At 44.9% G+C, this 27,596-nt stretch overlaps 2 protein-coding genes across 7 annotated transcripts in view; both read right to left on the reverse strand.

Annotated features, from left to right (window-relative positions):
* MGAT4A (alpha-1,3-mannosyl-glycoprotein 4-beta-N-acetylglucosaminyltransferase A) overlaps positions 1 to 2,485 on the reverse strand; it is a 79,479-nt gene extending 76,994 nt beyond the window's left edge. Inside the window, exon 1 of the mRNA XM_068182722.1 lies at positions 2,387 to 2,485. The gene's annotated coding sequence lies outside the window, so the exon portion shown is untranslated. The remainder of the gene's footprint in view (positions 1 to 2,386) is intronic.
* A 15,303-nt stretch (positions 2,486 to 17,788) lies between these two features.
* The window catches only part of CRACDL (CRACD like), a 63,658-nt gene continuing 53,850 nt past the window's right edge, over positions 17,789 to 27,596 (reverse strand). For 5 of the 6 annotated variants that reach the window (XM_068182719.1, XM_068182718.1, XM_068182713.1 and 2 more), the window contains 3 exons: positions 20,932 to 21,131; positions 19,190 to 19,322; positions 17,789 to 18,321 (listed from right to left, as the gene is read on the reverse strand). In XM_068182719.1, coding sequence (XP_068038820.1) covers positions 18,176 to 18,321; positions 19,190 to 19,322; positions 20,932 to 21,131 — 479 coding nt within the window. In that variant the 3' untranslated portion in view covers positions 17,789 to 18,175. The remainder of the gene's footprint in view (positions 18,322 to 19,189; positions 19,323 to 20,931; positions 21,132 to 27,596) is intronic. The other variant, XM_068182717.1, reaches the window with a different exon arrangement.

The following is a 27,596-nucleotide window of genomic DNA, read 5'->3' on the forward strand; positions in this document are numbered from 1 at the left end:
AACACCTTATGATCTGAGAAACCCAAGCTCAGCACATTGAGAGATAAAGACAACTGAGACATCTACAGAGAGCTAACACAGAGAGCCCAGAATGCCAGGAAGTACCATCAGTACCAGCACTCTGAATGGAAGATTGGCATAATAAAAGCCAGAAGTACCGGCAATGATAATTGTTTTGATGAACTTTAATAGCAAGGAGAGGCAAAGATCCCAAGTCCCAGAGTTTCATAAGGACTGTCTATGTGAATTTAGGAAGTTCACATGATTCCCAAACCACCAGAATGAGCAACTGGGATACTGAGAGGAACAGCTTAACTGGGATGAAGTGTCTCTGAATCAAGGACGTTGTTATCCTGTTTCAATATCCTGAAACTGTTACCTAGCTTCCCCATTATTTTAGCATCAGTCAGACCTCTCTGGAGCAGCTCAGGTGTGCACAAAGGACCAGGCTGCAAGCTAGAGGGATTATCCCAGGGAGGGCAACTGGCAGCTGGCCCAATGTACAAACGAGAGAGGGCAACCAGGCGAGTAGAAATATTGTCCAATAATGCAAGGAAAGTGAACTGTCTGCCTTTCCAGAAAAAACGGGCATAATTTTTACATTTGCTGCAACAAAATCAAGACGTTGCGATCAGGGCCTCTCATTGTGCTATTTGAATCCTCAGAAACGGAGCCAGAAAACATTCAGAAAACAAAAAAGTAAAAGGAACGGTAGCAACCTTATTCAACCAGCAGTCAGTATGAGCAACATTGTGTCCAATCAATATCATGAGTTTGAGTTTGCTGGTTCTGCTTTCATCCTTTTCTTCGGGTGTTGTAACCACTCCTCTCAGCACAGGCACCAGCAGCTCAGCTACAGCTCAGCAGTACTTAGATGATTATTTAAGCATTTCACTATAACAAACTGCATACATCAAGGCCATGCATAAACCAGACACGTTGCAGCTTTTTAAAATGTATATAGCTAAACCAGCAGAAACACATGTGTAGTTGCACATAAATTATTTAAGTCCCAGGTGGTCACTTTAGGTTTGTTCAATAATTTACAGCACAATCTAAACAAATTTAGCTGAGGGGTAATCCAGTTTGAGATGACAGTATGATAGGGTATAACCAGACAGATGAAGCCTATGAAATTTGCCAGTGCCATTAGGACCTGAACCTTTCCCAGTGCAGACCACAGGGAATGACCCAGCTGGATGCTGAAGGCCAAGGGTGCTGAAGGTGCCAGCACCTCTCGGATGCTGAGCAGAACCCTACTGAATCACGTCTTAAATAAACCAAGAAGTTTCTGCTTGTATCCAGACACTCCCAAAATACACACAAAGCATATTCCCAACCGCAAACCACAAAAACTGATACACTCCAGCGTGCCCGCAAAGGCTCTTCGCATAGCTGCCGAAGGGCTGGAGGGTGCGGGATCAGAGCACCAAGCGTGCCGGACTTCCGAGAGGACGAGCCAGACCCGCTCCTGCCGGGAGGGTGCGAAATAACCTACCGCGGTAGCACTGCTGCACTGGAAAGCTTGCTCTGGAAGGCGCGGAAGAACGGCCCGTGAGGAAGCCGCAGCTAAAAGGCGAAGGCGGCGGGGACCTGCTAAACAGGGGCTTTTCCGCCGTGTTTCCACTGACGCGCTCCCCACAGCCCGCGGTGCGCAGCCCCGGCATCCCGCAGCCCTCCAGCCCGGGCAGGAGGGAGCGGCTGCCTCCGTGGAAACCGTCCCAGTTAGTCGGGACCTTCCCCGGTGTCCCTCCGCCCCGCTCGGGGAAGCGAAAAATCGGGGGGGCGACGGGCACCGGGAACCGCCAGCTCTGCCGGGCGGCAGAGGGCGAGAGCTGACGGGGACGGAGGGAGGCGGGGACGGAGAGCGCCGGTCCGGGGAGCTGCGCGGCGCCCGGGGCATCGCGGCGAGGCTGCGGGGGAAGGAACAGACACAGGAAACTGCAAACTCTGCCCAACGCCCCTGCGAGGGCGACAAGGAGGAAGGGTGGGAGGCGGGGTACCCCCCAGGCAGCCCAGCAGTAGAGGGAGAGGGCGCAGCGCCGCTGTGCCCCGGAGCCGCGGGGGCACCGCCGAGCAGCGGGCGAAGGGAGAGGGCGGCAGCAAGTCCTGCGGAGGAGCGGCCGGCGCTCCCCGCGCCGCCACGCAGGTGCACGGGAGCGCAGAGGAGAGCGGGCGGGCAGATGGCGGAGCAGGACGGCCCCCAGCCTCCCTTCGGCGACACCGCAGACACCCGCGGGGAGGGGAAGCGCCTCCGCCGCGCTGCCGCTCCAGCGGGTGAGGAGAGCCGCCCGTCCCCGGACCCCCCCTCCCCCGGAGCCGAGCCGGCGCTCTGCAGGGGCGCGCAGGGGCAGCGGGACGCGCCGACCGCCGCTGCCGTCCTCACCTGTGCGCGGCGCTCCGGCTCGGCGGAGCCGCGGGGCGCGGGGGCTGCGCGGGCTCCGCGGGGGCTGCGCGGGCTCCGCCGGGGCTCGCACTCCCGGTCCCGCCCGCCCCCCGCGTCAGCGGCGCGCCCAGCCCCGGCGGCCGCCCCCCGCCCCGAGCGCCATGGAGCGCGCGGAGCCCCGCCCCGCCCGCCGCCGGCGCCGCGGGCAGCCAATGGGCGCCGCCGCGGCTGGCGCCGCTCATTGGCCGGCCTGCCTGTCACTCTCTTCGGCCGCCGCTATAAATGGCGCTGTCTCGCAGAGCCGCCCTCAGCGGCTGCGGCGGGAGCCGGGAGCGGGGGTGGTGTTTTGGAGTGCCGCTTTCGGCAGCGTGGTCCCTTTTTTGGAGCCGCTCCTGGGGGTTTGTGGCTCCCGGAGAGCCCCAGGAAAGGCTTGGCCGCGCCGGCGCTGGCATGCTCGTTGTCCCCTGGTGCGGTGCGCTCCGAGCTGGGCTCCGGGCTGAGCCCCTAGCCTGCTGCGTGGGTGTTTCTCCGCCTGCCTGTCAGTGCCGCACAAGCCGCACGTATCGGTGCCCCGTGTGACCCGCTGGCTCGCCACTTATAAAAAGGCCCAGTCGTGAATTTCACCGTTGCGTTCATACCCTGGTCATAAACACCTCCCGGAGCCGGCAGCGGGAGCTGTTGAAATTGAAGAGCGGCTTGTTGCTTCCCGGCAGTGAAAGGAGCCCTCTGTGCTTTGTCCCGCCCTGGGCTGGGTGTTCTGGGGCAGTGGCCCGTGGGCCGCCCCCGAGGGGGCTAGGGCGCTGCAGCCGTGTGGCTCTGAAAATCACCTCGCTTTTCTCCAGAGGCTCCTGCCCGTGCGATCACTGACGGAAAATCAGTGCCGGCTTTGCTCTATGGGTTACTATTTAGGGTAATGATGCTGCTGTTCTGTAAGTAATCCCCTATCTTCGGTGGTTTGTTTCATGTGTTCCAGGCATTCCGTGCGTCTTTTAGGGTCTGAAAACTTCGAATCAGATGGCGTGCTGAGCTTGGGGTAGAGTCCCATCTACCTCATTAGAGCATGTAGTGCTAACTGGCTGGCAATGTTCGATCCTTTTCATGGACTTGATTGCTTCCCCTTCTGTGCTTCCCTTCCACCTACTTCAAAGTCCGCAGTATATCTTTTTAATCTCCACAGAATTACAGAATCACAGGATGGATTGTATTGGGAGGGACCTCAAAGGTGATCTAGGTCCAAAGCCCCTTGCCTTGGGCAGGGACACTTTTCACTAGACCGGGTTGTTCAAAGTGCCATCTAACCTGGCCTCGAACACTGCCAGGCTTGGGGCATCAGTAACTTCCCTGGGAAACCTGTGGAGTTCTATTCTCCAGTAAGGCTCTTATGCTGGATGTAGTGGGATAGTTCCCCACTAGAACTTTAGAAACTGTGGAAAAATCTTGCAAGTTATTCTGTCTTCAGAGTGACATTTAACAAGTTCCCATATGCTTTCATGTTTTCTTAACAGTGCTTCAACACATTACCATATTTTTACACATTTGGGTACCTGCACAGTAGTCCTCAGTGATTTTTCTGTCTTTCTCAAGGGTTTCAAAGAGGGTCTGGTGGCAATTCGGGCAGATCGCAATAAAGAAGCTCGGGAGAAGTTTGCAAGGTCTTGACACCCAGGCTGTTCTGTGATTTTACTCATTGAGTGGTAAGAATTTATTATGTAAATGTCTGCTTCAATTCTCCCTTTTTTGAAGAAGTGGATTTTTTATTGAGAAACAAATTTATCACAATAACTTTCAAACAAAAATTAGAGCATGCATTTTCTCATGCACACAGACACATCTATGGCTGAATTTTCTGTAGAGATCCCAACAAGCTAAAAACATTTAAAGGCACTATTGTTTGCATCTAATAGATTAGTGCTGCTTAGGGATATGAATTTTTGCATTTCTGTGCTGGGAAAAAAAAAAAAAAAACTTTCAGGGACATTTTCAGATAAAAGTCCTTTTGTCAGGAGAGCTTAGTCCACTGAAGAAAAGACTGTTACAAGATGAGTGTAGTGACAGTTATTTCACAAGGACTGTCTGAGCCTTCCTACTTTTTGTCCTTTCACTGACTGAACGTTTACATTAGGAAGGTTTACTGACTGGAGCTTGGCAGTGTCCAGTTAACTATTAACTTCCCCAAACAATAGAGTGTGTGATGTAGTTGTTCCTCTGGCAGTCTTCCTCTTGAGTTAGCTATGCTTCTTTCATGAGAAAGAAGGCACAGGTCAAAATTGGGGGAAAAAAAATTCACATTGCCCTCATCTGACCTACTACAGCAATAATCAAATGCCTCTTGGCATATTGCACAGCTTGATGCATGGACAAAGTGCACAGTGAAGGAAATGCTGGAGCTACCAGTGGAAAGGAGTTGGGACAGGCACACTGAAACATCCCTTACTTCTGGTGAAGATGTCAGCCCCCTTTTAGGCCTGAACAATATTTAATGCCAGCAAATTTCTAAATCCATTCTTCCTGCTGAGTTCTTTCCTCCTGAAGCCACTGCTGTTGAACTGGAGTATCTGTCTGAAATGGGAGGTGATTAAGCAATCTGAAACTCCCAAAACTGTATTTAAATACAAGTGTAAGGTACATACACTGTAACAGCCTTAACTGGGGAGAAAATAAAATTTTAAAAATACAGGAAGTTTAAATCTCTAATATTCCAGCTTTGGTTGCTGAGAAAAAAATTACCAAGGAACTTGCTATTCTATACCAGCAGGAAACAACACAAGCAAGAAATGAATAATCATATTTCAACAGAGGGAAGATTTCATGCTGGGAGATTTTTGTTAAGGTATTACCTAAATATCAGAGTAAAGACAAATTGGTAAAAGATGCTCCAGGCCTGCCATCATTTCATATATGCTGCAGTGGCTGCACACCTGGGCAGCCAGCTTCTATATAGCTGTGGGGTTGTTGCTGTTCATGGGATCTGGAGCTTGTTTTATCCAAGCATTTTCCTGCCTCCTTCAGAAGAACAACTGTTGTTCTTGCATTTCACTGTGTTCATGTTCTGGCCTTCTCAGGCCCTGAGAAAGATGCAAAAAAAGGTAGTTGTGCTTTGCAGTGGCAGCAAAAATCTGAATGGTTGTTTGGCTGAAAAATGGCCATCTGAAAATTGTCTGCATTTCCCAACCAAAAATTGTGTTCTCTCTTAGAGACAGGATTTATTCCCAGCCTGCCACTTAGCCCTGTTTTTTAACAGAGCATATTACTCTCGGTGCTTCTATGTCGATTTAACCTCAGTTTTTCTTTTTTCAACTGTAAACCTTTCATGACCATATCTTTTTGTGCTTTATGGTAGCTGAGCACCTTGCTCAGAGAAGCTGTATTTTTGCTGGGCCTTTTCTATACTCCCAGTGTGTATCACAGAAGGACTGGCCACGGTTGCCCACTGGCCCTGCAACTGTTCTGTGCCCCAGGCTAGCTCCTGCTTAAGGCCATGTGCCATCTCTACAGTACATGGATGGGGGAAGAAAAAGCCAACTGCCCTTCAACCCAGAGTTCTTACACCCAGAGTGCTGAGGAGCTGGGCTTCAAGTCATGGCACAGCACAGGGAGGATCTGAGGCCCTCACGTGGCACCATGGCAGGGCAGCAGGAGGCCAGGCTCATGTGAAGGCAAGGGAGGAAGAAGGGGAGCTTTCCCATCCCCTTCCCATGACTAGGTTAAACGGCATGAGAACAGAGAAGGTTTTCCCATCTCACAGACAGATTTCATGCTCCTGCAAATTCAGATCTCATTCCAGTTTTGTAGATGTAAGCTGAAACAAATGAATGCCTCAGTTGCTGAGCTAGTCTGCAAAATACAGGTTTTGGTTTGTAGTATTGTAAACTTATTTTGTACACAAAGCTGCTAGATGTAGAGTTAGTGGCTCGTATAGCACCCGTTGTAGCACTACTACTCAACAAGGCACATAGGAAATCATATTGAAATACGATTATATATACAAATGTTTAGTAGCCATAAAATGCCACATTTAGGTAATCTTTACTCTGTCTTTTCCATTATAACATTATGAAGTAATCTTCTGTGTTATGATGCTGCATCTCCACACAGAGCTGTTTTGCTCAGAAATCAGGTGTGATCCTTTCCAGTAGGTAGATTGTTGTTCCACTTCGACAAGATAAAAACTGAGGAGTGAGAGAGAGCAAATAATCTGACTGAGAAGTCTTTCAGGAAGGTAGGAACGGAGGTTGGTCTCCAAACTTACAGAATCATTGAATCATTTAGGTTGAGAAAGACCATTAGGATCATTGAGTCTGTGTTTCTTTACCCTCACCCCCACATCACTGCTATTCCCCTCTCTGTGGAGATTCTGTCTGTGCCACAAAAGCCTTTGCCATATGCTCAGAGGTGATGAGCATTTACATTTATTAATCTATTTCTTTACAATGCATTTATACTGTTACATAAACACGAGCCTGGAAACTGTGACGTTCATAGTGTGCCAATATTGCTGGTGGTAACTGAGGACCAGTGTCTGGGTAAAGAGCAGTCAGATACACTTATATTGAAGAGATAGTCCAAGTGAAAGGAAATCACATTAAGAATTAAGAATTTTGCTTGTCAATTCATTTTCCAGTATCCTGCTTCATGGTACTGCTCTTGTACAATTAGAAGAAAAATGTTCAGGGAAATTTTGATAAATAGACTTCACACACTGGATGTCTTCATTGTAAGCAAAACACACTGTGAAGGTGGCTCCTGTAACTTACCTCAGGGTAACTTGGTGGATGATCCACCAGAAGCTGCAGTTAAAGGGAACTCTGAATTAGGTCCACAGCAAGTGTGGTTTTCTGAAGGTCTTCTTCTTGAAAAGATCTGTTTCACTCTTTCCTAGAGTATAGGTCCAGACAGCATGGCAAAAAAATCCAAGGCAGCTTGCACAGGTGAAAAATAAGATATTTTAGAAGGGTCTGTCAAAATCCAGCATATTGTCTCACTCAAAGCTTTGAAAGACAGAGTCTATGTCCCTTCTATAACTCTTAATTATTTTGTGCAGAACTGTTACGAACTCTAATGATTTTCTAGTTCCCTCACTGCAAAAGCCCAAATACCTACTTGAATAATGCACAGTTAAGGCTCTAGCATATTTTCTAAAGATGTGAAGATTTGTAAAGGCTGATCTAAAATTTGCAAAAACAATGCCAATCTAAATAACTGACTGCCAAGGGGCACAAACTATAAAACTTTGTACTCCAGTCTTCTGGCACAGGCTCCCCTGCCAAAGAGTGGGCTGGTTGCACATGAGTCTTTGCATCCCTTTGTCTCATCTCTCTTCTTGTGTAACCCAGCATGCCTCCTTTTCACCAATCCTTCTTCCCAGAGGAAGGTGAGGTTAATCAGGGCATGGTTCAATCCATTTGTTAGAACCAGATGTTAAAGAGTCAATACCAGGCACCGGGCTATTGGCTAAAATCTAACTCTGGGGCAAGTCGCTCTCTCCTACTCCTGCCCTGTCACTCAGGAGATGTCTGGAGAGTGAATGTCTTTTCCTTCCACTGCTGGCTGAATGGCAGATCTGGACATCTCTTGCAGACCAAACTGGAATAAAGCACTTGTTGCCACGTCCCTTCACTTTATGTTCTGTTTCTGATGGGGGTCGATAGCCTGAGAAAAGCCTCATTAAGACAAGAGCTCTACAGATGGAGGAGCAAGGGAAAGCTTCCTGTGCTTCCTCATGCTGACATGACCTCTTTCTTTATAGAGAGAGAGCACTAGAATGAACATTTTCTGTCACTAGAGACAGCACAGGGCAGGGAATGAAGATTCCTTCTCACAGCAGAAGATAGCTGGGAGGTGGGTAGCAACGAGTTAATAATGGAATGTTTTCAAGGATGGAGCAGGCTGCATGTCCATGAGTGGCTCTAGCTCTGTGCATTCATGCCTAGTGACCTAATTCCCAGTCCAAACTATGTACGTGGGACCTGATGCTGGAGATGATGGCTGGGTGAAGACTTGCACTGACAGCAGTGGCCCACCAGCACCTGAGTCAGCATCACCTCAAAGGGCAAAGCAGCAGAACCCTTCCTCTTTTGCCTTCCTCACCCCACGTGCTGCTCCGGTCCCATGCCACTCTCCTGTCTTCCCCAGCTGCTGTGCTTTCGTAATGCTGTGCCAACATTGTGAAGAGCAGGCAGAAGTGGTTGATCCCTTAAACGGGTATGAATGGAAGAAAAGAGACTGATTCATCAGCACCTTGACAAAGCATGACCCTGAAGCTTACACTCTTCTAATCATGTCCAGCACCATCCCATCAGATATGGGTAAAATGTTCAAATCCAGTTGATCCCTAATGATTGGTAAGGGGTTTTTGGTCTCCTCATTAATCTGCCTGCTCTAAATTTCACCCTGAGCAGTGTATTTACTGGGCAAGTCATTCCACACCACAGCAGGGCCATGGACCAACGGGCTCAAATCCAGCCTGGAGAGGCTGAGGTCTGTTGCTTGAACCTGAGGTTTATGCCCAAGTGAATCTGTCAGCAGGTTATTTGGGGAGGGGGGGTGTTGAAGGAATAGGAGAATTTATACTTTTAGAGCTCCTTGTTCAGCCCGTAGTACATATCATTAACATTAACTTCTCTTCTTCCAAGACACATCAAGTGTCAAGATAATCACTGTGAGCCGGTGAACTGCAGCACTGAAAATAATTATCAAAGCCACTCTCCATTTAAACTAGAAGAGCTGTTGCTCTGCTGTAATGAAAAGATCTCATGCTTTGCCCTATCACAGCAGGGATCCAGGCTGTATTAAGTCATTCTTACTGTCCTTAAAGGCTTTAGTGATGTTTCTTTGAGCATTATCTTTCTGCCAATTTAGAATCCCATCTCCTCCCCATAAAGCAAACCTGTAGTTATCCAAGCAGTAGTGGAGGATGGTAGGTGGCAAGGAAAACATAGATAGCACAGGAGCATTCATTGTGGCATTTAGAAATAATGAGTGCAATTTCCTAGGTCTTAGGACTTTTTAGACCATAATTTCAGGAAGAGAAGAAGTGAACCTCAGTCAGACAGGAGCCCTAACCATATAACTGTAAGTAGCAACAATCTAGGCACTGCTGCAGCTCCAACAAGCACCAAAAATTATAGGAATAACGTAAGAGCTTCGGGACTATCAGGCAGCCTCCTCCCCCAGGAAGGACAGTGAGGACATACATTTTTAATGGAGCAGTGTATTCCCTTTCTTCACTGATTTAAAAGAAGCTTTAGATTCCCATCTCCACTTGCAAAGTAGGTGTTCAGCCTCCTCTCAATTGCATGCAGATTACTCTCCTGGCATACAAAGGGAAACCAGCCGTTTAAGAGCAATGTGTCGATATAGTATTTTATTTCCAAAAATACTTTTCATAATGACATCTCCCAGTGTGATCCCATGTGCTGTGCAGCCACGTGGGCAAATGCTAATGCCACCCACCAAATGTGCAGGTAATGAGTGAATGGGACAGGGGTCAAGAGCAGACTCCAGTCAAAGCTGTTGAGTACCACTGGCAGAGGGAGCACACTGAGCACTTAATAAACCCTTTCTTAGGCTGGTACCATGTTGGTGATGACAAGTTTGATAACTGCAACAGCTGTATCACTGGCATAATGCATGTCATGCATAATACTGCTGTTATCCCTATGCTGAGAGAAACAGAGCTGTAATAAATGACAAGACTGACACATGCACTCCTTTGTTTTTTAAGGTGATTACAAGCAACAGAGTTAGGGCACGTGTGTAGCAACATATTCCAAGGATGACTCCTGTTATTGGATAATTAAACTTTAAAACCACCAAGAACTAGGTGTTTTCCCTGACTGCCAGAGCTGAAGTGGGGGAAAAGCAAGGACAAAACAGAGAGCTTCACACAGGCGAAGTGGACTTGTCTGGAAAGCAGTGGCTTTCCTCCCTGTCTCTCCCTCCCATGCTGCAGGCTGTGTCTCCTTTTCCCTCTGCATTAGGTGAGGTTGTCAAATGCAAGAGTGTGAGCCTGGGGCTGGCCTTGCCTGCCAGGGAGCCCAACTGAGATGGTATGTGGTCCTTGGAGAAAGCACATCTGACTTTCTTCTCACAGAGCGTGGCTGCAGCCTGGCTCTCAGTCTTACCATTGCGCCCATCCTGTTTCAATAGAACCTGTTTATATTTTTAATACTGTATCTGCTGCTAATTACAGCCCAACAATACTAACTCAGTGTGCAAACAAGACCATCATCCAAATATTGTTTTGCATAACCAGAATGCTGGGGTTGCAAACATTTGCATAATGTTTAATTATTTAGGCAGAACATAAAATTTGTCTTCCTCTCAAAAGCATTTTTGTGAAATGTCTCAATAATTAAACACCACAATGTTTATTAACAGCAGGGAAGATTCATGAAATGTATTAGTCAGAAAAAAGCAAGTAGCTGCATCTACAGGAATCAAAATATGCCATTCCAAAGTAGGTCCCCAAGCAAGGCAACCACCAGTGTGAACTGTTATGTGCAACCAAGCAGAAGACAATTAAAAGTGTAACAGTTCAGCAGCTGTAACTTGGAGGGGTCAGGGAGCCAGAATTCAATGGATTAATTCACTCTTTAATCAATACATAACACTTTGAGAAGACTGGATCAATTATATGGAGCCAGCTGAAGTAAGCCTTTTGTCCATGGAAGGTAAAATCTGGAGTCAGCTGGAGGCCTACGCGTGGTGCTGCAGCCTGGGAAAGGAGTCTGCAGGCTCCTGCTCCAACACGCTGCCCACTGGAAGGCACCTGGGCCCGTGCACCAGGTGACAGGCCCACATTTGTCCCACCCCAGTGGCACCTGGGACAGGAGGTGTTTCTTCATAGGGTTCCTCTAGGCAGTTCCCTAACAGACTGGAAAAAAGCAAAACAGGATCTAGTAAGTAGCCAGAGGCACATAATAAAAACATCTGCCTTGATGGCATAAGAAAGGGGTTCCTTCTGCAGCATTTCTGCACCATTGCTTGGAGAGAGGGAAGAGTGACGAGTTTGGGTCTCAGACATTTTGGTGTGTGAGTACCCACACTCCCCTAAAATGAATGGTCAGAGTAGAGACTGAAGTTGACAAATGTGTTGGGATATCCCAGCACAAGGCAAGATCCAGAGGTTCTTTCAAGCAAGTAAAATTTGCAGGCTGCAGAGGAAGAGACAGACCCTGGCTGTCACCTACTGGACTCCAATTTGATCGAAATATTTTCTTTTGCCCAAGTGTAAAATCTCCAAATTGTATTATGTTGTTTGAAAAGAAGGCAGAATTGAGGACCAGAGATTGTTTCTCAGTTAAAGGAAAAATTGCCCACTAAATTAAGTATGTCTTATGTCCTGGAAACGAGCGTTCACCTGTAAAGTCAAATATTTTAATAATTTGAAATTATGAATTTGCATATAAGAGAACCATAAAATTAAAAGGTTATTTTATTTTACTTGGGTAAGATTGAGGTTTTTATACTCTCTTTTAAATTTAACTTTATACTTCAGTTTTATTTCAATAACACTATGCAAGAAATTAAGCTTGTGTCCTTCTGCCCTCTCTGAAACTCATATGCTACTTGCTAACAAGAACTCTACCTTACTCAAGCCAATTTCTGCAAAATGCATATAGTTAAGAGGCTCCCTTTTTGTCCATCAGTTACATAAAAGCAGCCAAGGAAAGCACCTCTCCTGCTCCAATGCTGTTGGTGTAACTTGCAGGGCTCAGTCTGAGCATTACTGTCTTGTGGCACGGTGCCAGGGGTCCTGTCACTCAGGCCGTGGTGAGGGGATGGCTGACTTTGGCTGGTGAATTTGGGTGTTTGTGCAAAAGGATAAAGCAATCGGGGAAACCAGCACAAGTCTATCTGCTGGAATAACCACCCTCTGCTTTCGCCACATGAAAACCTGGGCCCACATAAACAGGCTCTGACAGCAAATACTGCATTCTTCCTCAGCCAAACTTTCCTTCCCATCCTGCTTCAGGGCAGTAGGTCACCAATCAAAAATCTGCATCTCCAATCTCTATTCCACAACCCCAAGGTAAGATAAAATATATTCTCACTTTAATCGGGAAAGCTGGGGCATGCAAAGGCAATTCAGAGGCTCTCTGGTGAGCAGCTGACAGCACCATCCACCACTGAAAGTGCCCTGCACTCTGCTGCTGGACCAAGCTCAGTAGCTGGATCTGATGCTGCAGAAACACAAGACACACTTGGGTAGCAGGCAGCTCACTCTGGGCTGCTTCAGCATGCATGGAAAACAAACAGAAAATCATAGAGGAGGAAGCAGCAAGGAAAACGGGCAGTCAGAATTCCCAGCTGAGATGGAAAGGTTCCCTCTGCTACCTCTAGCTCAAACTTTTTTACTTAGTATTGCTTTTTTTCCTTCCAAGATTGTAGCAGCACTGTAGCCAGGCTGTGCCCAGCACACTGCCGTGCTGCCCAAAAGCACAGGCAGCATATCAGGTGTTGGAGCACACCCTGTGAGCACTGGAGCTGCATTTACTGAAGAAGATTTGCAGTGCCACAAGGTTGGGAGCCAGGGAGTGACTGGTGCCATGACTTGTCTTACTTGGGACTCTCACTGTCGTGGTTCAACATGAAGGCATAAGCCAACCTACAGGCTTCGTTAAGCAAAAAGCAATCCCTTCTGTATGCTTGGGGTGAGTGCTGCAGGAAGAGGCAAAGGAGTTAAAGAGAAGGCAAGGCTTGTTTCAAGGAGTGGCTAGATGGGGAAGATGATGTCTGTTTTGCCTGGACAGGCTCAGGACCTTATTCTGCTGCCTTGTCTGCAGGCAGCCTGCCCATCAAAATTATCTCCGGTGCTGAGTGCAGAGAGGATGAGCCAACAGCTTATTAAACAGGAGTCTCTGTTATTTCTGCTGAGAAAGGTGGCTTTTATTTTCCTGAAGGTTAACTGAATTCTTCTCTTGTCATACTCTGGTTGTTTTCCTCTACTTTTTCCAGACAGTTCTCCTTGGTTCTTCAATGGAGGCAATGACTTGGAGGGATTTACTGGTAGTCTTGTTAAATTTGGGGCAGGAAGAATAAAAATAATATGGAAATAGGATTTCTTTGGGAGATACAATTACCGGAGCCAGACTTTGGGACAAACTTGGCTCTGCAGTTCAGCAACTGCTCATTTCTGATAGAGTGTTGAAATCTTCACAGCACCTTGGACTGCCACCTGCACAAACAGTCCCATGACTGCAGCGGGTCGCCAGAGATGTGTAAATGTTGGCCTCACCTCAGCATGTTTTGGTACCAGCTGCTGGCTGGGGAGGGCAGCGCAGACCATGGTGGGCAATAGGAGGGTCTTGCCGGGTTCCTCTGCCCCCTCACCATCTCTGATGGGACCATGGTTTTCTGCTGCTTGGTCCACGGATGGCCTGTTTGCCTTGTCCCAGAGCTGCCAGCATGGGTGACAAGTGCCAGTGTAAAAGCCATGTGCTGGCAATTGTTGCAGGACCCATTGGTGCAAAGAGTCATTTTTTAGTAGACAGTGAACAGAGAATTCTTTCTTTTTCTTCTTTTTAATTAGAGGTTTCTCAGGAAGAACTGACTCTCAAAGGGAGGCTAATAATTTACACGTCAATTCTAAACTTGAGAAATCAAGCCACATTTGGGGAAAAGTGGAGACTACTGGCTACAATGAGTTAAGATACCACAGTACTTTGCTCAGCAACCTTGAGTCTGCTTCAGTGGAATTATGAACCTGCAAAATACACCATTTCATATTATTTGCATAGGTAAATGAGCAAAGCAAAAAGAAATCAACAGTGAAAGTATTCAGTGTGATGGTGAGTGAGATGGAAGGAAGGAAATTGTCTTCAATCACTTTGCTTCAATAATATTTATATGCTCTTAGCTGCATTCCTAACAATTCTTAAGAGAGAGATTTGGGATCCTGGAGAGGGAGATATTTCAGCATTTCCCAGAATGATCTCCATTTACATTGCCTTAAGTGAGCTAGAGTGATTTTCTTCTGGGAATATAGCCAGTGTATATAGAGTTGGAATCTGCAAGAATACTGCAAAACAAGATCTGAATGGTCTGTGAGTACATGTCCCATCAGTCCCCAGCTTCAAAGAGAAACATGCTGCCGAGAATTATCTGTGAGTAATAATCCATAAAAAAAATCTATATGTGGTTTTTATTTTGTGAAGTCAGACAATAAAAGATCCCATGCTACAAACACTCAGTGTGTTCTGTCATTTGTTGAGCATCTTGGCAAACATTGGGAGTATGTGAGCCTGAGTGAGACCTGTGCCCAACTGGAGCTGAAATGCCTTCTCCGACAAGAGTTAATCCCAGGCAGCCCCACTGTGCAGGATCACACAGGGTTACCTTCCCCCGGGGTTTTTACAGACGCACAGCACTGCCCAGCGTTCACATTGGGTGGTTTTTTTTGGGTTTTTTTTTGACTCTAACAGTACAAAAGTTATCTTCTAACCACAAACACAAAATCCTATAATTAAACCTTTGTTACCCACAGCAAAGGGCTCATCATGTACACAAAGCAAACATTTTGGCAAGTTTATTGTGTTCCTTGAGACTAAGACAGAATTAATAGCGTTGTAAAATTACAGCAAGCTGCTTGCTACACTGCTGCTGGATTTTTTCACTGGAAACAAGATTTTATGTTCCTCTTCTTCTTGAAAAAAAAATGCAACAGTTTTTATTGTCCAAGGCAGCACAGTGCAAAACACCATATCAAAGTAAAGACTGGTGGGGTATTTTGGCATTAAAAAATCGCACTTCACTGTCCATTTAAAATCATTTAGGTGCATTTTTTAAAATTACTAAACATTGGGAGGTAGATGATTAGGGTAATCCAACTAGTAAACTGCATAAATCATCAAATTTAGGGCTTTTGTGCTGAAAGACACAAGATAGATGATAGAAAGATAGATGAGTTCATTTTCATTATGTGAGACCTTTCACTGCTAGGAAGGCACCTTGCTCATTAAACAGAAAGCCAAAGATGTCTCATGCAGCACTTCTAGAAGAGGAAACTTCTATTTTTCAAGTCCATTTTGTTGTTGTTCTTTGACTGTAATTCCAACTCTGTTAGTTTATGTGCATGAGTCATGAACAAAAGGTGAATTTTTACATTTAATCTCCCTGTTAGGTGTTGTATTCTAACAATATATATTGCAGCTGCCTGAGAAAAATGGATCAGCCTGAGTTAGTCATATCGCCTCTCAGCTGGAAAAGTATCATGATGTCCTCAGGAAAGATGGTCAGATCTGAAAGGCTTTTCTGGTGGCAACGAGTGTGAAACATAACTCACTGTTCATACAGAGGAAAGAACTGTATTTTTATTTGCATCTTTCTATTTCCACAAATGAGCAATTTCACCAAAGAAAAATGCATGAGTTCTAAAACTATTTCCTGCCTACCTGCTGCAGGATGCCTATAGCAAGTCCTACTTGCATGACCCCTTGTCTTAGAAATCTGGAAACAGAACAACACTACGAGAAAGCAAAAATTCCCCTGGCTGTCATAGCAGAGGTTCAAGTAGCCAAGTGGCTTCTCTTGCACAACGGCCAAGGCCATTGCAGTGGTGGGAGGGTATGAAGAAGACTACTGATTGCAAAGGTTCTTGCAGTTTTAATTGTTTTAAACAGGGAGGGGATTGTAAGAAGACAGAATTTACCTTTAACTACATTTCCTGAAAACCTTTTCATGGGGCGGCAATAATTTTAGGGTCCAAATTTGGTCGTTTTTTTAATATATTATATTCCTTAAATAGAAAATCTGGGGTTTCTTTCAAGATTGCTACAAAAGGTAATAGCATATCTTAACATTACACTTTTTGCTAATCAGTTCTTTCAGAAAGAGTGTTTTGAAAAGAGAGGGAGTGAGGATGGTTTTAATGTATCTCAAAAATGTGTCAATTTCTAGTGTAGGTCCTAGAATATTAATATCAAAAATGAAAAAAATACCACTTGAGATTAAGGACTGTGCATGCTTGCTCATGGGGGAGAAGTGTGAAGGTTTTTTGCACAATCAACCTCCAGGCAATTGAGCCCAAGGCTGCATGTCCTGTAATTAAGTTACAATTTCTGGTGTGGATCTGTTTGACAGAGAGCTGTCTTGCCACTTGTGATTTCAGCAGGTATCTCGCACTGTCTTTTGCCATCTGTAGGATGGAGGAATCCCTGGGACGGCTGTCAGAACCCCAGCAGCCACGCAGGCTGAGCCCAACAGCAATGCAAGCTCACTGCCTCTGTCCTCAGGCTCTGACAAACACCAAACTAGCTTTTCCTCCTCCTGTTTTTAACAACGAAAGACAACCTGACTGAAAACCTTTAACAGCGTCTTGCATATTCACGTGCTCAACTCCCTGTTTCTTTATTCATTACTAAATGCAGTTGTCATTACTGAGAGGGGCTCAGGTTTTCCTTCCCGCCTCTGTAGAGAAGACAAGATTTCAAAACTGCAGATACAGGTGCTAGAAAATCCTGGGTTTCCTAAAGTCTCCCCACATGTTTCCAAAGAGAATGTAATGTGATAATAAAAAAAGAAAACCACTAACATAAACATAAATAAACCTAGGGATTGCAGTGCTAAGGTAGTGCTTCACCCATGCATACACAAAATCAAATGCTTGTCTTAGCAGTGAGGCATCACAGGGTTTGTCCTTTGCTTCTTTAACTCATAGGGAAGTCTTAAAATATGTTCAGAGTAGTTTCAGTCAATCAGCAGTAAATGATTTATCTTGTCAGTCTTGTTAAACAAGCGAAGGTGAAGAGCCTAGGAGACTTCATGAGTGGGAGTCACAAACTGTGGGGGAGACTCAGGCCAATGAGCACAAGGATGTTATATAAAGGTAGTCAAGTACAGACATGTTATCTGCATGTTACTGGTTTTTAATGAGGAATTAAGATTGTGTGGGGGATGATATGTGAAGCTGGCACTGTGATGAATTTCACAGTTTTCCCCAGCCTTTCAGTTTGAACTTTAGCTCCAGGATTTTCAGTTCTTAATTTTTAATTAAATTCATATTGACTGTTGTTACTAATACCGTTCTCCTGACTGGGCATGAGGTTTCACAGGAAGGAAAGCTAGCTGCAGCCAGATGAATCCAGGTAGGAAAGCAACTGTGAATGCATTGATGAGCTTCCAGCTGCAGTTCCATTTCCTTACTGCTTGAAAACACTGTGCAGCTCAGGTTGCTCACAGAAAGAACTGTGAATTTTTTTCATGATCACACATAAATGTGCATATTTGTGCCTTCTGAAATGCAACCTAACCCCAGAAACTGTACCACTGGCTTAGCTAGGCAAACCTGAAGTTCAAGCAACACATTTTAATGGAGTATTCACTAGCAGCTATCCATGGCCTAACAGCTTTGGTAGAAAGTGTGTCGTGATTCCAGTGAAACACATCAGGAGAATCAGGATATAAGTGCCCAATTTATAACTGTAAACAGAGAAATCCATAACAAATAGAATTTTCCAGCAACAACAGAAGTTCAGCAAAGTTTAGCAAAGATCCTGTTTGGATACAATCAGTAAAAGCAGAAAATGCAGGAAATACATAAGGCAAAAGTTTTATTTTCCAAAGTGTAAGTATGTCCTTAGCATAGTTTAAGTAATCCATTGCCATTGCAGTTCTGATTGCTACAAAATTGAAGGTAAACTTTTTGACTGCACCTATTGCACACTTTCCCCACAGCTATATAATAAAACCCTTCTGTATCAAGAGATTCTTCACTGTGTTTAGCTGGTCTGTAGCAGCTCAGTTAAGCAGTTCACTTCTTTAGGAAAGATGCTCTGTGTTTGCATCATTCTATTTTATAATCTGCGGCATATCACTCCAAGCTTGAGACTTCTTTTTGGCCAGCTCCATCCACGATGGCTGACTGGGAGCAGCATTACTGGCTTTCTTCAAGTGGCTTATTTCCTCCTTATCCACCAGTGCAGGTGATGGAGCTACTGGGAATAAAGCACATGGACATTTTACACTTACCTGCTGAGCAACCAAACACCCTCTTTTATTAAATACTTCCCATGCCTTGCCCTGCGGTAGAAAATCTTTACATTTCACATGGAAGTTTCTTACGCAATAAGCTATTGAGAAAATTACCATTCTGAGCTCTAAATAATACAATGTTTTTCTCATCACTAATATATTTTGATCCCTAAATTTACCAAAACTCAACATGATGATCTGGATTCCTTGTTGTGCCCTATGTTAACACCCAGGCCAAAGAAGAGTCTTTTCATTAGCTGAAGAATTCACTTGTGAATTCCTCCTTTACTCAGCCCTCAACTCACAGGAATTTTATTACTTCAAAACTTCTGCCCTTCTTTCAAATTTTAATTGACCAAAGAGATTTACAACAAACTCATTGTGGGAGGACTGATGGTCGGACAGTTTGTGACCGCACCATTCCTCATCTTGCTGAGGAAGCCACATTTAAAATGAGTGCTATTGTAAATATTTTTGTTTACATTTTACACTGGGATAGTGCATTTGGGCCTCTCTCCTGTGAAAGGGCCTGGAGTTCTCGATTCACATTTCTTTCAACATAAGTTTTTGGCTACCCCTTTTTACTCTTTTCTTTGTAATCAAACTGGCCAAAATAATATAAATAAATAAAACCTCAAATAAAATAATAAATAAATAAAACCCCAAATAAAACCCCAGACGTGTGCTGAGAACACTCTTTGCCCTGGCTGATGTGGGGCTGAGGAAGAGATTATGATCTAGCCCCTACTCCTTTTGCAGCACACTCAAGCAGGATTTCTTCTGACAAGGTTGAGATGTAACAGCCTATGTTTTAAGAATTTTGTTTCTTACCAGGGACATAATGTGACAATGAACTGGTTCTCAACAGGGGCTTCTCTTCAGACTTTGTGTCTTTCCTCTGCTCTTCAGAAGTGGTTTTAGGTGCCAAGTGTGAAGGCTTACTCCATTGCTGTTTCACTGGCCCCTAGGCACAGAGAGGGATAAAATCCAAGTAATTCAGGGACAATGAGTTCAGTCTGGAAGAACACAAGCAAAGTAGTGGATGGGGAGCCTGCCATAGTTCAGCAGACATTGGTCCCCATCCTTTCCCTTGAGCTGACACTGTTCAGAAAGTTACAGTGTTTTCATGTAACATCCATGATACTCAATGTTACTAATTAAAACTATCCCTCATAATGGTATGAGTAGATAATTGTAGTCTTCACTGCAAAATGTATTCCAAGTCCTTTGCACATCTCTACAAGCATACACAGGATTTGGAAGCAGCCTCATTCTCTCATGTTCTCCCTCCATCTCCCAAATTTTGTGGGTTAGGGCGCTGTATTTTTGGACAGTTGATGGTAAATGGATCTTTCATAAAAAAGAAGTCAAACCTATCCTCCAACAGATTTTCTTGCCAGTATCAAAAACTACCCTGAAGTGATAGTGCCTGGTGCCATGTGGGAGAAAGAGAAAGTGGGAGTGGTACAGTGGCACCAAGCCTCACATGCTGCACTCAGAAGCATCTTGGCATGTTTCTCTGCTAGCTGCTATAGGGAATTAAAATGCATGGCATGAATACCAGGGATCATTGCCAGCTAAAATCTGGAGTTTCCTGTTCTGACATAGGAACTGTATTTTGGGATCATGTTTGGGCATTACTGCAGTCCACAAGTTGGCCTAGACATCTTATTAGGTATAATTTCTTGTTAATCTAACCACTGCTATTTTTCATCATCTAGAAACCATCTCTTATTCCAGGATATAATACGCCTGTCTGAGGTGCTAGAAGTGCCACCCGAAGCAAGAAAGCAGGTCGTTTGCGCTGGGAATGCCATACTGGTACAGGACACACATGCTCCTGCATCAGAGCGGGGCTCTTCTTTGTGCAGGACACAAAACAGGCAGCAGGTGAGTGCTCTGGATCCATGCCAAGCACTTCCACAGGCACAGCTGTGTCATCCGGGAAGATCGTTAGCTACAGGAATCGCCCTGTTCTGCGCGGGATCTCTGAAGAGGCAGTGTCAGCCCATATTCCATGGCACCACATGGGCTCCATCCATATACAGGGAGCCAGAATTTATACATGGGCACCCTCTGCAAATGCAGAAGTTATTTTTATCCCATTTCACTTCTCAGGGCTCTAAAAATTGTTACCTAGGAGCTTCTGGGGCCAAGCTGCTCATTCAGTGTTAACTCAGTCAGGAGGTATCAGAGGTTCAATGAAAGGCTGTGCTTAGAAGGATAGTTAAAAGAGAACATATTTCCTCTGCATTGAGGAGGATCAACGACTGCAATTCAGCACTTCCTTTTGGATATTTCAGCATGCAATACACATGTTAGATCTGGTAGGTATGCCAAGAAATTTTACACATTTCACAGAGTTCCAGGACTTCTTGGACACAAAATTAGTTCTCTGAACAATCAGAGAACTTTGAATCTGTAACACATTTATGAGAGCAGTGTCTTTTTTAGTTACAGTTACACTCATTAAGTACCTGTAATGACTATGGCATGACTGGTAACATAGCAGTAGATCCAAAGAATACTACAGAAGGTGATACAAAAGCATCACAAGTTTGTACTGCGAGTACCTCTGTTTGTTCGTTTCCTTTATTCTGTTTCTCTGTATTTGACTTATTGTCTGGAGCCACAAACTTTTCTCTGTCGAGTTCCTTCCCCTGATGCATGCCCCTCTGCTTTTGCCTTGCAATGGAAATCCAGGCTGGCTCTGCAGGAGTGTCAGGATCTCTTCCAGAGTCGCTGGCAGCCATGGGAGAAGGCACACTTTTCTCTGTTGACAGATTATTTATGTACATGGTTAGAAGAAAAAGAGTTGTAATCAGCTTCAGCTCATACTTTCTCAATAGACTGATTGGTCCCAGGATATGAAACCAGCCTGGATAAATAGGAATTCTGTTTAGTTTGGTCTCCAGAGAGCAATTTTCCCATGCTCACAGGTTTAAATTATCATTCTACTGGTGAGAAATGCTTTGCATCTTTCTTCAGCTGGAGTCGCAGTGTCACTGCTCTCACGTGAGGGAGATGCAGAAACATGAATCAAACTTCTCTAATCTACCCATTTCCCAAGGTCTGCCCCTTCTGCTCCCTCTTCCACAGTATCTTAGAGACAAGAGCAGACAATTCAAAGGTGGACACAGAGGGACTGTGGTGTTGCAAAGGCAAACTTTTCCCCACTGTGGCTGCCCTCAGCTCCCACTCTTCTGATGCTCATGCAGCAGCAGCCCATGCCTTAGTTGGTTCCTGCCTTCCTTCCACCCCTTTAGGAGCAGCTTCCCCCCATGCAGCAGCAGCCCATGCCTTAGTTGGTTCCTGCCTTCCTTCCACCCCTTTAGGAGCAGCTTCCCCCCAGCTCTGTGGAGTCTGCAGGTGCACATTCACTCTTGGTGCCTGTGCACAGCAGTCTGTGGTGACTGAGCACACAGAAGTACTGCTAAAACCACAGAGTGACTTTCGGTCTTTTGATGTGAGGTTTACGTTGACTTATCCCTGCTGATGCTGACCATGGTCTTCACTGGGGCCAGTAACTTCCATTGTGCTCTACCAGAAATGAGACTTGAGTGATAAAAAAAGAAAAAAGACAATTTCTGGAGAAGAAAGTCAAAACTACTACCCTGCTGACCCCACAATTGCTACCCATGGACATGCAGAATCCAGGATTATGGGAAAGAGAAATACCCTGTATTCAAATATTCTGAGAAGGGAAATCCTGTCTATTCACTGAACAGAGAAGAGCCTCAGCAGCTCCACTGGCTCCATCCCCCTGGTTCTCCATTTTTTGACTCACACTGAACACAAAATTGAGTTTCCCCATGAATGGCGGAGCTTCTGTGTAGTTTAAATAAGGAACAAGAACAGGACTAACAACCTCAGACCCAAGAAGGTTGATTTCACCTTTCCCAGCCAGTTCTGGTCATTGATGTATCAAAATTTACAGAAGGCTCTTGCAGAGCAGAACTTGAGGTTCTCATCCTCAAATCCCGTGTGGTCCCGCTCTTTGGAAAAGTTTATTACTTAGTCAGCCTCCTGTTCAGGGACCTGGGAGGAGGCAGACCCTGCCAGAAAGGATTACTGCCCTAGGGTCCCTTGGGGGCTCAGCTGCTCTGCTGACAGTAGAGCCAGCCACAGGACCCTGTGAAGCTGCCAGACACATTTCTGGAGCGCTACAGTCCAGTTTGGTGGAATGTGGCCCTGATCAGGAAAGCAGGCAAATGCCTCTGAAGGCACATTTGAGATGCCTTATGAAGGCATGAAAGATAAAAGGGATGATGCACTCCCAAGAGCTGGAGTCTGCCAACACAGGCATGTTATGAAAGCCCACAAACTTGCTTTGCTCAGGGATTTTCTCAAGTCATTTTTATACCTCACCAGAGAGAGAGTAGTTATTTGAACAAGAAAATATTGTAAAGCCTATGTCAGCTAAAAAATGAAAAAGATAAAAAAACCCATGCTTTAACACCAAAGCAAGATGTTTTGCCAGCTGATGCCTGCATTTCCCTTCACATTCATCCCATGCAGTCTTGCAGGAAAACCTCTGGAAGAAACAACTCAGGAGTCCAGCTGTGCAAATTCGGCACAGATAAAACAAGGTCCCTGGACACTGAAGAAGCTTCTCTCCCTCTTGCACAGCATGTTACTCCAATTCTCTGCATCCCACCTAACCCCCATCTTTACATCACAACAGCTGTTCCTCCCATAATCCTTTTCCAATCACTGTCATTTTTTTTTCCCAAACAGCCTTCCACTGGCTCTCCTTGCTTCATTTTTATCTCATTTTACAGGATGATAGAAGAATAAGGGTGGGAGAGATCTCAATATGTCATGTAGTCTATCCTTCAACTGCAAGGCAAGATCAGCTGAAAGATCAGTTTCAAAGAAACTGTTTCCTCACAAATATGTATCTAACTCTCCAGAAACAGGACAGGTCTCAGAGTCTCCCTAGGCAACCTATCCCATGGCACAGCTCTTTTTTTTTTTTTTTTTTTTTTTGCCTATTGGGTAAGTAAAATCTTCCTTGCTCTAATTTAAATCCGTAACTACTTCTCCTACACACTGTGGACACGAGCAGATTACTCATAGTCTCCCTGCAACAGCCTGTTATGCATTTGAAGACTTAGACCACATTTTCCCTACTTTTTAAACTTTTCTGATTAATCATATTCTCTAGTTCACTCTATCTTTTGCAGGAATTGTCCTAGTTTGGTCAAACCTCCTTCAAATATGATGGTCAGAGCTGGCACTTGAGATGAAGCAGTGTTAGCATCATGACATGGAAGGACCATACCACTTCACCTGGAATGGTTTCCTGCACACGTTAGTCAGTGTCCTTAACTTCCAGAGCTCTCCAAGACAGTCAAGTCAAAGTCTGCTAGACAATCTTCTCTCTTAGGACAAACCTCACTGGGATCTTCCTAAGTAAAGCCACATAGCTGAAATGATGTGATGTCTGCTAATGCATCTGCCATCACATCTCCTCCTTTGCTTGCAGCCATGCCCTTAAGCCCATCTGCAGCCATCTGCACCTTTTCAGGTGGTGGGCAATTTGGGCAGGACTTACTAGTGCATTGCCCAGTAAAACCAGGTGCTGCGCTTCATCAGCTCCCAAAGTGCTCCTGCGGCACACGGGTGTGCTGCCACAACTGAAGGTGATGTCCCGTGCTCCTCAGAGCTGAGGAGCAGCTCTCTGGCTGTACAGCTGCAGACATGCCACCACATGCATCCTCTTCCACCACCTCTTTACCTTCCTTCACAGTCTGTAATGTCTTGGAACTCAACAACTCCAATGTCTTTATCCTGAAGGTCCTTTTCAATCCACCCACACTTTTTGGTGATACTGGGAACCTGGCTTCTGCCTTGATACTGCTAGTGATGTATATCTTAGTTGCTGTGATTCCAAATCCCCCTTTGTGTTTTGTTCCATTTTCCCTGTCACACCATGGAAGCTTCAAGTAAACAGCAAGGTTGTTCCTTCTCTGTTTCAACCACACAATCCACACTGACAAAATTAATGCTGTGCCCTGGCTCTATTTACTGCACTACATGTAATGGTCTTATTGCTACCCGTGCTTCCATTTCTCTGTCATCCTCATGAACTTAGGATTCATCCTGCTGTAATTTCACTGTGCATTGCCTAGGACAACAGGGTTCCCAGTCCTGCAGTGATATGTCTGGAGGCTGGTATTATAACAATGTTTTTCATAAGGCAGATGCTCTAATGAAGGCATCAAGCACCCTTACTCTTCAGGCAGTTCTCCCTGATGAGATGCCAGACATCCTAGTCATGCCAATTGGAAGGCAGCCAAATTAGAGACAGGTATCATTCCATAAGGGATGGTATCCAAATGTCCCTTTGATAGTAGGGAACAAAAGCTCTTCATCATAATCTTGAAGATTTTATATGTATCTGTACAGGCCAACTTAGGACAGCAGAGTAGTATCACCTACAGAGGATCAAGAACTGATCTGCTGCTGGGAGAGGCTTTCTTGTATCTTTAAGCAATTACATCTGCCCTTGTTCCTTTGAGAGTCTTTGCTGCAGAAAGCCAGACAGGCAGCGAGGCAGAGGAAGTGCCTTATCTTCAGAAAACAAAACGCATCAGATGCAACCCACACAGGATTTCCTACCTCATCCGTCAGCCAGAATTACTGTAAGAGGTAGATATTCACTATTTACTGTCTTTCCCATTGCCCAGAGGTCCTTTACATCCTCCCACCTCCAATTAGATAAGGTTTCTTGGCAGTATATATGCACCACTGTTCCAGCCAGAAGGATGAACGGTGGTGAAGTAATCCAGGAGATAGTATGGTGAAGAGAGGTGGCAGTTTAAGGTGACCTGAGACGGTCCTATGAAGCTCTTGGTACCCTAAGGGATACAAAGAAGCAAAAAGCTTTCTCAGGAAGTGACTATTCTCAAGAGGAGTAATGCTCCCACACCTTTCTGGGTTCATGGCTGTCTGATTACCTTGAACAAGCTCTGTCTCATCTAGTCATGGGATACTCCATGTGCTTTTATGGTTCACCACGTGGCAAAGCACAGCATTTAAGGAACTGGGCAGCCAGAGTGGAACCAAAAGTACGCAAAGGGCAATTTTAATTCCTGCTTCTGCTGCATGTCACATGCACAATAACTGACACAGAAACTCCTGGCTGGTAAATGCTGCTCTTGGGGAGATAACAAAGAAGTACAAAATGCAAGCAGTGGTATCCTCCATCCGAAGCTGAGTCAGTTTTGACAGATCACAGCCTCCACAAATGCCCTGTGTTTAATTTCTCCTTTGTTGAAGCAGGGCTGAGCCTCTTCTTTCCATGTTGCACTTGAGAGATTTTCAGAACAAAACCAAAATCTAAATAATATTCTTCATTTCGTATTATAACACGTTATTTTAAACAATGTGCTATTCAACTCATTCCTTAATAACTTCATAAGCTAATAAAGAATATTGCTGGCAGCAATTTGTCTCTCATTCATTCACAGCTTTACCCTCGTGATTGCATCTTTCCCTGGTTTCCTTGGAGCTGGCTTGGCCTCAGGCTTTTTTCAAAGAGAGGAGCCCCTTCTTCCCCTTGGGATAAGCCACCAACAATGGAAAGACACCAGGTCAGAACTTGTCAAACCAGTCTGTGCATAATGTCACCATGTATTAAAGCCAGCAATTAATGTAAGCTCCTGAGATCTGCTGCCACTTGAAACCACACCCAGAGGCTGCTGAAGCCTTCCCTTCATCTCCTCCCCACAGCCAACAAACACACATGGGACAGTCACAAGGTCAGCTGTTCTTGCTGCATTCTTCACCACTTCCACAGCTTCCAGACCAACCACTGAGGAGAGCTCTGAAGCCAAGTGAACCATAGCCACCTTCTCAATTACCTCCGGCAGATCAAAGTCCCCTGAGCTCTCCTCCACTGAGTCTGAAAGCATCAGGGCTGGCTGCCTCAGTGGTCCTCTAGAGAGGGGAAACTCCCCTGCTGCAACCCCATTTAATGCAGGTATCTGTTTCTCTCAGTATCTTACTAAAACAACTTCTTTTTTTCCCTCAGACTAAAGCTCTGATCTTACAGATGAAATTTCTTCTGCCTAAATATTGTGGAAATAAATGTGTACACTTCTCACTGATATTTGGATATTATCCTGTAATGGGTGTCAGACTGGTTGTATGAACAACAAGATGAAGATAATACATTAATCTTAATGCACAAAAGGAACTATGATTGACTTGTTATTGTGCATAGGTTTATACACACACAGAGTAAGTGAAAGAAAAATTCATACCTACTTCTGTCTGTTGACAGACAGATATATTTCCTGCATTCAAATGTACCTCTCTGTGTGTGCTGCTTACATGGATAAACACAGCAAAGACGTATTTAACCATTACCCCGAGATTTAGGAATTAACTTTGTCTATTTTAGAGATGGCCTCAGATTCCTTTAAATCTGTTTTCTTTACATCTGTTTTCTTTACATCTAAAAGCCTCTAAGCACACAAATTGTAGCAGAAGTTCTTTATGACATGCAAGTCTTATACTTGGAAAAGAACATCTTATGCCTGCAAGGACTGCAGAGTGGTTATTCTTGTATGTATGCAGGTGAAAGGTCAGAGCCAGGATTTAGAGTCTTTTGAAAGTCAAACCACTAACAGCAAGCAAAGCTAGCTTGTGGATTCCCTAAGTGTTTTAAAAGCAAACATACTCAAAACTAATCCAAACAACTTTACACAGGGAGATAACACCCTCTGTATGTAAGTGTCATTGTTTTATAACACTGCTTATGCATGCATATTTAATTCCACACTGTTGTATCTTTGCTCATTTATAAAACTCCAGTTATTTTAAGAAGGGCTTTACAAATGCATATAGCATTTAGAATATCCTGGCCTACATATTTCCCTTTGTTTATTAAAGTACTACATGCATTCATGTATACACACCCAATTCCTTAATTTCAGACAAAGCTATTCTAAAGGTTTGGTTAAGTATTTCTGACACTTCTTTCATCCCTAAGCTGCTCTGAGAGGTATTTGACTTTCGACTGGATCTATACCACCAATGCCACAAGAGTCTTTTTTACACAAGAAACTGCTGCTTACATCAAAGTCTATTTCACTGCTGGAAAACAGCCATGTTGCAAAATAGCCTGACACAACTGAGAAAGCAACTTCTTTTCTGGGGGAAAAAAACCAGACAGCTTGTTTTTCAGCTGTAGCCCGGACAGCATTAAAGCAATGTCTTTTTGATGTAG

Source organism: Anomalospiza imberbis, chromosome 2 (assembly GCF_031753505.1).
Source record: "Anomalospiza imberbis isolate Cuckoo-Finch-1a 21T00152 chromosome 2, ASM3175350v1, whole genome shotgun sequence".
NCBI lineage: Eukaryota > Metazoa > Chordata > Aves > Passeriformes > Viduidae > Anomalospiza > Anomalospiza imberbis.